The following is a 10,934-nucleotide window of genomic DNA, read 5'->3' on the forward strand; positions in this document are numbered from 1 at the left end:
GGGATTGGGAGGGAGACAAACCATAAGTGACTCTTAATCTCACAAAACAAACTGAGGGTTGCTGGGGGGGAGGGGGGTTGGGAGAAGGGGGGTGGGGTTATGGACATTGGGGAGGGTATGTGCTTTGGTGAGTGCTGTGAAGTGTGTAAACCTGGCGATTCACAGACCTGTACCCCTGGGGATAAAAATATATGTTTATAAAAAATAAAACAAAAAACAAACATACACCGTTTAGCAGTCAGATCGTCAAAGTGCACTGCTTGAAGCTTATCCCCTGTTTTCTTTCTATTCCTCATGGTCAATATTGTATCCACTCAACAAATGATCAGCCCACTCTCTCTTATTTACAGAACATCCTTTTGTTCAACAACCCAACATCTTCCATATGACCATGTGCTTCTTTGGAAAACTGGGATGATCTCCTCTTGCTTGTCAATACTCAGCTTAAGAATGAGAACATGAGCAAGTCTGGTCAGTAGAGACATTGACAAGAATTCTGGAGTTTTCTGGGGATAATATCTGTCCCCCCTTCAACTCTTTTAAAAGGGAGACTAATAGGAAAATACAAATCAAAACTACAATAAGATACCACCTCACACCAGTCAGAGTGGCTAAAATTAATTAACAATGACAGATGTTGATAAAGGGGAACCCTCCTACACTGTTGGTGGGAATGCGAGCTGGTGCAGCCACTCTGGGAAACAGCATGGAGGTTCCTCAAAAAGCTGAAAATAGAGCTACCCTATGAGCCAGCAACTGCACCAGTATTTACCCTAAAGATACAAATATAGTGATCCGAAGGGGCACATGCACCTGAATGTTTATAGCAGTCAACCAGAGAAACACAATTATCACATGATCTCTCTGATATGAGGAATTTGAGAGGCAGGGAGAGGGGTTGTGGGGAGCAGAGAGGAATAAATGAAACAAGATGGGATCCGGAGGGAGACAAACCACAAGAGACTCTTAATCTCATAAAACGAGCTGAGGGTTGCTGGGAGTGGAGGGGGTAGGGAGAGAATGATTGGGTTATGGACATTGGGGAGGGTATGTGCTATGTAATAGGGGAGGGGAGTGCTGTGAAATATGTAAGCCTGTATCCTTGAAACAAATAATACATTATATGTTAATTTAAAAAATCATGTTAAAAAGCAAGTCTAGAGAATAAAATTAGGAAAATATCCCCATATCACATTTCACAATAATAAAAATGATATACCTTTCAGCATAGGTAATGTGGTATTTAAAATGTTTTTAACATAACAGAGAACAACAAGTATCCAAACATTTAAATGTGCAATTGATCCTTGAACAACAGGGGTTTGAACTGCATGGGTCCACTTACATGCAGATTTTTTTTTTTTTATAAATACAGTACAGTACCCTAAATGTACTTTCTCTTCCTTATGATTTTCTTAACATCTTCTTTTTGCTAGCTTTCTTTATTATATGGATACAGTATATAATACATACAGCTACAAAATCTAAGCTCATCAACAGTTTGTGTTATTAATAAGGCTTCCAGTGGACAGTAGGCAAGTAGCAGTGAAATTTTGGGGGGAGTCAAAAGTTACATGAGGAATTTCAACTTCACAGGGGTTGGTGCCCCTAATCGCTGTGTTGTTCAAAGATCAACTGTACTCCTAAAGCTTTATTAAAAAGTTCTGAGGTAAAGTGGACCGAATTTTGGTTAGACTGAAGAAGTAGTAGGATGTGTGGTCATGTGAGTTCTGATATGTGGAAGTTTTAAATTTCAGTGATTTTATTAGCCAGTGTTTCCTGAGATATGTTCTAAGGAGTAAGAGTTGGTGAGACATTAGTCGTTGTGATTCAAGTAAGAGTCCTCTGATAACGAAATGTAGGAAATACTGGATTTAGAAAAAGAAACAAGTTTCTTCGTGCAGAATCACAAAGAGCCTTTAATACACAAACCCACCTCATGAATCTCTAAGCGACAGCATTTCTCCACACTTAGTTAGCCACACAAATAAATTATTCTAGAGTACAAAACTGCCCTGTTCATTCACAGGGAGGGAGAGAGAGAGGGAGGTACCCTGGTCAACTCTACCACATGATCCTCATTTGACATATGATACCACATTTCATCTTTGCAACAAACCCATGAGTTTGTGACTACTTCTTCTCTAGCTAACAACAAACACACACACACACACACACACACACACACACACACACTCCCCCAAAAACACATGTTAGCAATCTTTTCAAGGTCAGCCAATTAGGAAAAGTCAGGTAGAAAAGAGAATGCTCTTCTAACTGGAGTTCTTCACTCCTTCTTCTAGGAGCCATAACTTCTGGAAAATTTTAGGACATAGATGACATTTCCTAGATTATACAGTTAATTATCAGTGGAACAATGGAAGAGAGGCTATGGAAAATTACCACCACCAGACTATCTCCATCAATTCTCCCTCAAAACTGGTCCATGAAGTGTAGGATTTCATTAAAAATGGTGTGTTTGCTCGGCATTCAGGAGCAAGCTTTCCCCTCCAACTGGATTGCCTTCCTTAATCCCCTCATAAAGTGAAATTATGGAGAATCAAATAATAATACCGTATCTCCTTTTTGCTAATTGCCTAAAATATACTCAAATATAAATTACTTTAACTTTGATTTATGTGGTTATCCCTGAATCCCTAAGAGAAACATTTCATCTCTCTTATATTTGATTTCAGCTTAAATAGTTATGTAACTGCATTGCTAAATCCATACACAATATCACCTACTTTAATGCAAGTAGCTTGAAACTTGAGAGCAGAAAACTAGTTTCAAGTTCTGGCATTTCTACTAACCAGCACTCGAACTTAGGCAAAGCTACCAAGTCATGGTGTTTTCACTGAAAACTGGAAATTAGAAACCATTTCCTATAGGAAATGTAGCCTCAGTTGACGTTTAACGTAGTATGAACATTGGGCTTGTAAAATTAATATAAAAGAAAAAGATGAATTATGCAGGGAAGGTAATATAGTAAAAGAGCTGCTCATTTGCAGAAATATGTTCCCATTATCCAGGCACTCTCTTTCCATCATGCTAAAAGACAGTTTCTCTCAGATTTTTCAAGGACTAATGGCGTTCTCAAGTTGATATTAACACCAACACCACCCTGCTCTGTCTGAATAAAATCTACCTGAGGCCAAACAGATCTGCCCAAACAAAGGTAAGAGTTCTGCTCCAGGTATGGCAGAATTAACCCACTCTCTCTGTCTTCTGTGCATTTGGGGACTTGAACTTATTCTATGTAGACTATGCCACTGATGTCATAAGTCAATGGCAGAAATGAACTGAAAACTCTCTGAGTATAACATTTGGAATGAAAAAATCAAATGTCTGTATTGGGCCTGATGAAACACTTCAGTGATTATATACAGTGCACACCACCAGAATATAAGCCTAAGGGGTCAGATGTGTTTGCCTGTTTCATTCATTGTTGTATGTCTTTTTTTTTTTTTTAAGATTTTTATTTATTTATTTGACAGAGAGAGATCACAAGTAGGCAGAGAGGCAGGCAGAGAGAGAGGGGGAAGCAGGCTCCCCTTGGAGCAGAGAGCCTGATGCAGGGCTCAATCCCAGGAGCCTGAGATCATGATCTGAGCCTAAAGCAGAGGCCTAACCCACTGAGCCACCCAGGCACCCCCATTGTTGTATGTCTTGCATCTAGAATTATTTCTGTCTCATAGTAGGGAAGTAAGCATGTAGTAAAAAGCTGTTGAGTGAAGAATTAATATTAAAATGATGAAAGAACATGGTTTCTAAAGAATAAAGTTCTGAGTTTTTGTACATGGAAGCAAAAATACAAACACATATGTAGGCAACATATTTTGGAACTTTGGGGATCTTTGGCATCAAATATTAAAAGATGATGTTATGACCAACTTGATAATTAAAATAAAATTCATTTGGATCTCTCTTAAGGAAATAAGAGCATTTGGACAACTATATTGTCATTTAACTTTCCACAACATCCATATAAATTTCCACAATATTTCTCTTTATATGCTATATTTAATTGCATAGTAGTAATACATTTTTTAAAGGTTTGTTTGCAAGTCCTAAAAATTGTTTATTTGATCCTCCCCCGGTGAAAGAGTAAAGGTAGATATCATTACAGCTAATTCACAGCAGAAGAGATTTGGGCTCTGAAATATTAAATGTGTAACAGAAATATCCCACATTTACTACTGGGTCTCTGTTAAGGAATAAAATGTAAATAATAAAAAAAAGTGAAAACAAAACAATAAAACGATTACAATGCAACTAATGTATCCAAATACTGCTCCAAGTACTTTCATATTCTATTTCATGTACTTTTACCAATGTCACTGTGAGGTTGCAGTTGTTTTAGTTGGATTTTTCAGATGCAAAATGAAGGCTCGGTGAAACTGAATAACTCTCGCTGACCTATCTCGTAAGTCTTAGAAAGGGGACCCAACCCTTGCTTTGTGACAACAAATCATGTGTCAGAAAGTCTGGCGCCCACCACTTACTTCTTAACTATTCTTTTACCACCACCTCTATGACTGTGTATATTAAGATGATATGTAAAAATGTAGGATGTAAATATATCTTTCTGTTATGATTATTATTAGAAATAGGATAAATCTGTCTCAGAAATTACATATGCACATGGTGTTATTTTTCTTTTCTCTTTTTCTTTTTCCCTTTTTCTTTTCTTTTCTTCTTTTCTTTTTTCTTTTCTCCTTTCCTTTCTTTTTTTTTCCATTTCTTTTCTTATTTCTACTAATGGAGGTGTGTTATTATCTACTCAGGTCACCTAGATCCTGCTGTGACTATTAGTTATAGGTTGGCTGGCCATGTGACTCTGAAGCTAAAGTGTGTGTGTGGGGTGGTGGTGTTAGAAGAGTGGAGATTAGCTGGTTTTTAGAATACTCTGGAGTATACAGAGAAGAAGGGAAGACCCAGCACTCCCTAGGGAATTCCCAGCAGCTAGCCATATTTCTCTTCTATGCACGGTGCTGGGAAACCTCTGGAGTGCAGTGGTAACATTTAGAGCATCTCCATCCTACGGGACTCCCTTCATGTCCCTAAACTGTTGTGTGAGGTTGATTAAACTTTTCAACAGATATGCACAATATGTGTGAGAACCAGGCAAATGTACATACTAAATGACCTCTCCAATACTAGCACACATGGAGTTATCTTAAATTGTTTACCTTTCATTCACGTCCCTCAATAGCTCAGGTTTAAGCAGACGCTCACAAGCAAGTAGACCGCTAAATAATTCATTCAAGCATTCAAGTGTCATTTCATATAAACATAGTGCAAAGTGCCTAAGATTAATGCTATGCTTTAGATATTTTAAGTTCCTGGAAAACATGGGAGTCAATAATCAAAAGCCCCTATTTCTGGTTGGTTGGCTGGAGAGTTCATGGTTTGTGGGAAAGGGAAAAAAAGATGAGAGATGAAAAAGAATGCATTTCAATTTTTCTCTTTCCTTCCCTACACACACACATACACATGTGCACACACTCATAGACACACAGACTTCACACACTTGCTTAGTCCCTAACTCCTTTGATATTTTGTATTCAGTACTGGACTTGGCTGACATAAGAAACTCCCTGTAAAAAGGCAGGTTTCCTCTGAGTTAAGGCTGGTTTCCATGGTGCTGAAATGTCCGTTTAAAAGTAAGCATCATCCTGAGGTACATACAGGGTAGGGCTCATACCAACACAGGTCACTCTGAGCCAGAAAGAGTTAGGACATCTGTATTGCACATAAACAGCATCAGGCCATGCAATTTTACTTTATGCATTTCAGCTCCCATTTAGAAAAAAGAAATCTCATTATCTTGTACCATATATTTTAAGGTCAGTGAATCATGTTGGGATGTTTTCACTTTGAAAACCACATTTAAATGGATGAGTATAATTGCTTGGATAAATACTCATATCTGTGAACAAGTATGTTTTAAAACATCCTCTTCCGCTCCTTCTGGAAATCCCTTTAGATTTGGGGAATGCAGGGGAGGAAAATGCTATCTTAAGTTATACAGGAAAGAGGGTTATTGACTGACATAACCTGTTCTAGTACATCTAGATTTGTCTCTTTTAAAATATATAAGGTATAAGCAAAACCTATTAAGTTAAAAAGTGTTGGAGATTGTAACAAACGTTCATCACTTATTTAGTATTGTTCAAAGGAATTTGTTATTGGATCATGGAGGGCTCACTGCATCCAGGAAAAAAAAAAATCAAGATGTTAAGGTTAGAACATATCTAAGGTGAAGGATATTTTGGTTTTGAGTGGTAATTGTGTGTGTGTGTGTGTGTGTGTGTGTGTGTGTGTGAAAGGAATACTTTGGAACTCTTTTAATGGACAGTCTGAATTATCCAAAAATGCACATTATCATTATCCATAATCTAGAAAAACATATCTGCAGTAAAAATTAGCATTCAGTATCTTTTCTTTTCTTGAAAATTAGATCCCACATGCCTAGAGAAAATGCATTTCAAAGTAGTAACTTTTTTTTTTTTCTTTAATAGTGATGTTGAGTGACAAGAACTAGTTTCTGAATCTTTGGAAAGAGGTTTGCTAACTGCGGGTCAGAATCAGTAAAGTGAGAAATTTCAGCTGCTCAGGGGAATCACTTGGTGAGTGACTGCAATGCTCTGGGCACTTTCTGTGGCGTCCAGGAAAGGGTGTGAATTAGAAGACCTTAGAGCTCAGGACCTCACTCCTGCTACCTCAAGTGGGAGACTAGAGAAGCTGGGAGACCCATGGGGTATCTGAGCCTCACCTGTGTCTCTCTCTTTTTGTGTCCCTAAGAAGCATAGTTGGTTGGGGAAGGGAGAGGAGAAACTGAGACCAAGGGAATAGAAATTGGGTTTAGTATGGAAGGAAGAATATTAAAGAAGGCAAAGAGCTTTTTGAACACACCCCTCCCCCAACAGCCTAGAAATTCAGCCTAGTGCCTCCACTAAACCATGGTGGTGGGTGCTGTGCGTGTAGGTTTATGACCACACACTAGCAAAGTACCCCCTTCCCCAACTCTTCTATTGCCCTGCTTTTTGCTCTCTTTAGGCTGCCCCAGAGTTCCTACACCCAGGCTTCCAGTCCTTTTTTTCCCACCTGAGAAAGAAGTCCAGAGCCTTCCAGGGAATTATCTTGATGGATACTGGGTCATTCTTAGTGGCAGGCAGGCGTGGTAGATCAGGGATCAAGTGGGACACTTAGGTACCTGCTCTTGGTACGGACTGACTATCCACTCCACTCCTTAAACTCTCAGCCAGAGTCAGAGCCGGCCTCTGCCCCACTCTGGAGGAACCTTCCAGATTTCGGAGGCTCCATGTAGAAGAACCCAACTTGGGGATGAAAACTTGGAGGCTGGGGTTACCAGGTTCTAGGAAATCCCTGTAGTTCCCGAATTTTACTCTTGACATCTGGACATGCCTGCGAGTACCAGGAACCCGGGGTGCCTGGGACCTGGGCCGCGCATCTGGACTTCCGACGTCCATCCAGACGCCCAGAGAGCGCATTTCCGCGCCCAAAGCGACTGGCTGCAGCCGCGCGACCCCGCGCCTGGAGTAGGGTGTCCGCGCGGGCGAGCTTGGCCCCCTGCACTCCTGCCCGCGTTCTTAGAGCCCGGATCGAAAAACCCGCCAACCATCCCTCTCGGGGAAGCCCGGCACTCGCCAGGAGGGCAGCGGTGACGCGGCTTCCCTTTCTCGGAGCCTCCTGGGCGCGCTGCCCTCGCCACCCCCTGGCTCTGCCCTTGCGCCGGCGCGCGCTGCCTCCCCGGGACCCGCCGCCTTCGCGGCCGGCTGCGGGGAGCGGCCAGGTCTCCCGCGAGCCGGCAGCCCGGAGCGCTCTCCCCGGGCTCACTCACCGATCCTGAGTACTTGCGGGGCGGTCTGCGGGAGGACGTAGCAGAGGAAATAGACGAGCGCCCAGCTGGCGTCTCTGGTCCAGAGCCCGGGCTGGGCGACGAGTGCGCGGCGCTCCATCTTCCCAGCTTCTTAATTCCTGCCGAGACCCAGCCGCGGCCGCTCGCCCGCGAGATGCAGCCCGCTCGGGCCGGCTCCCTGCCTCATCCTCCCCGCGAGGCTCGGCGTCGGCACCCTGCACGCTCCCCGCGGAGAGAGAGCGAGGGAGCGGGCGTGGGAACAAGGAGCTGGCTGGCGGCGCTGGGCTGGCTCCGGGCTCCTGGCTTCTGCCGCTAGCCCATCACTGCTCGCCCTCCTCCTCCTCCATGGGCCGCAGACCGCGGAGGGTCAGCGCGCTCCGGCTCCCGGAGCCAAGAGACCAGCTGAGGAAAGTTGCTGCCCCAATTTGCGGGCACGTCTTGCTCATTCGTCCTCTGGTCAGATGGAGAGTGGGGGGCAGGTGGAGGGGTCAGTGAGAGAAGGGGGGGGGGAGGGGAAAGGCGGAGGAGGAAGGAGAAAGGGTACTGGGTGAGTTGGTGCCGGGGCTCTGAGCGAGCAGGATGGGCGCCTGCAGGTTAAGTGGGAGCGGAGCCACGCTCTCGCCTCTCTCTATCCTTGCTTTCCAAACCACCCCTCCTTCGCTGGCCCCACCCTTGATTTACTGCCCGCCCCGACACCACTGATCCAGACCCTCACACACGCACACAGGCACGCACATTCCCCCTTTCCGTCAACTTTGCGCTGCGCTGCTGGAAAGTCGATGGAGTGTGGCAGACTCGAGACCGAGAAAATCTTATCTACTGGTCGGAACGGAGGCAGTCTCCGCTGTGGACTGTGAGTGACAAGGGGCCTCATTGGTTATGTCCCTGTGTCCCTGTTAGGGGGTCGTGGAGATGACCAACTACTACTCTCCTCATCACTAGATGGAGAATCGCCTTCTTGGACGCCAGCACTTCGGAGAATAGCAGAGCTCCTGTTTTTAACTCTGACTAGGAGGAAGAGGAAGAGGAGAAGGAGAAACCTCCAGTACTCTAATATTAGAGTAGCTTCTTTTCTAGTCAGATCCCGAGATATTCTCTTGTAAAATTGCTTCCATTTACAGATGCAGAACTGGGAAAGGGGCAGCTTGCAGCGCCACTTTTTTTCTTGATTTCTGTTGACTGTCACGTTTGAACGCTGGAAGACAGGCTATTTTAGCTATGTAGGTTTGGAGACTATTTCTCAGTAGAAGGACAAGGACAGTTCCGTGGGGAAATCATCAGCTTGAGATCATTTTGGTTTAATTTCCTTAGAGCTTCCTGGGAAATGTTCTATATAAATGGTTGCTAGCTGTGCACTAATATTCATAGATTATTTTTTCCCCCTAAGTATGGATTTTGGAAAACTGACCTAAACTGAGTCAATCTATTAGAAGAACATGTCTGCAGACATACCAGCCTAGAGTAAAAAGGAAGTACAAAACAAATCTATTGTATCTTAAGATTCATTCATTCATTCATTCATTCACCAAATACCTGAGTACCTTCTATGTGGTGCCAGAAACTACTTTTTACTGAAGACCCTCTCTGGACAAAAATGCACCACCTGTCTTCCAAGGGAGATTATAACCCCCCCACTGGAAGGTGGTCAGTTCATACCTCAAGTGGTGGGCCTATTTCCGGATACTATGGGATGAGAGTTGCCAAAGCAGAACACATTCATAGAGAAGAAGAAGGATTGGTCTAGATTTAGGATATCATCTTATGCATGGATTTATAAAACCAAGAAGAATTAGGAACATATGCTGGTTATCTTCAGAAATTTGAAGAGTTCTTATGTTAAAAGAAAGTAGTCTTAGTTAAGTGAAAAGAAATAAGAAAAATAAGAAGATTGGATGGAAGTTGTAAGATGAGTATATTTCACCCAGTTTTTGTGTGTGTGGGTGGGAGCATTGCTAAGCCAGGAAAGTGTCAAACAATGGTATGTGTGCTTCAGAAAGGAGTCAGACACTCCATTCACTCAATCATTTACTGGTTCATTCAGTGCATATTAAGCACCTACTTTGTGGGAGGCATTGTGCCAAGCCCTTGGAGACAACAGCCAGAATACGACTGCTACTATGATGAAACTCAAAGATAGTGAGGAAATGTGATGAGTTACAAGAAAAGAAAATGGTACTTTGTGCATGAATAAAAGGAGAAATTTAAGCTCATTATAGGACTTTAGGAAGGACTTGATGAAGGACTGATGCTTTAAAGCTGAAAAATGGGTATTTATTTGTGATTACTTAGTGTGAAAACAAATATAAAGATAGAGGACTTTGTTGTTGTTGTTTTCTTGCTACATCCAGGGTCAGTAGATAGTGAAGACTGCATCCCTAGATCTTGAGAACCTAAAGTCTAGAATTAGGTCAGCTTTTGAACTAATAGTGTTTGAATCCTGGTTTTTACCTAATTCTAGATTTGTAGCCTTGGTTAAATTATGTAATTTCCTGGGGATAGAGCTTGCCAGTGCTTGTCTATATCCATTTTTTTTTCTTCCCAGGCACATTAAAGTCTGTACCTTTTCAGTTAGGTGTAATCAGGTGACAATTGGTAGCTAACAAAATATGAGGGGAAGTGATATGTGCTATTTTGGGTTGAAAAGGAAGGCACTGGGAGATCTCATATGGCCCTTCAGCATAGTCTTCTCCTGACAGAGTAACTCTGGAAGTCAGAGTTTCTAGAGGACAAAATGAAATCAGCCTGGATCCCAGAGTCACTTTATGGAAAGGGGCTGCTCTGAATAGCTGTCAGAGCAACAACAAACGAGTAACAATATCAATGTGTTTTGAGGTCTGTTTGTTACTTAAGATGACCTATTTCACACTGACTAACACACTCTCTAAGATTTGATATCCTCATCTGGAAAACAAAGAATAATAATAACACAATGGGGCCATTGGAGGATGACATTAACTACTACATATAATGTTTTTTCCAAGGATCTTGTTACTCAGTATAATTAGTTCATCTGTGGTAATTACTCTTTTGGTTAAATGAATCTATGCAT

The 10,934-nt window shown here is 42.5% G+C and overlaps 1 protein-coding gene across 7 annotated transcripts in view; it reads right to left on the reverse strand.

Annotated features, from left to right (window-relative positions):
- Nucleotides 1–8,692, reverse strand: part of GRIK1 (glutamate ionotropic receptor kainate type subunit 1) — a 390,406-nt gene extending 381,714 nt beyond the window's left edge. For all 7 annotated transcript variants that reach the window (XM_059392234.1, XM_059392239.1, XM_059392232.1 and 4 more), the window contains exon 1: nt 7,868–8,692. In XM_059392234.1, coding sequence (XP_059248217.1) covers nt 7,868–7,985 — 118 coding nt within the window. In that variant the 5' untranslated portion in view covers nt 7,986–8,692. The remainder of the gene's footprint in view (nt 1–7,867) is intronic.
- Nucleotides 8,693–10,934: the final 2,242 nt, after the last annotated feature.

Source organism: Mustela nigripes, chromosome 2, assembly GCF_022355385.1.
Source record: "Mustela nigripes isolate SB6536 chromosome 2, MUSNIG.SB6536, whole genome shotgun sequence".
Taxonomy (NCBI): Eukaryota; Metazoa; Chordata; class Mammalia; order Carnivora; family Mustelidae; genus Mustela; species Mustela nigripes.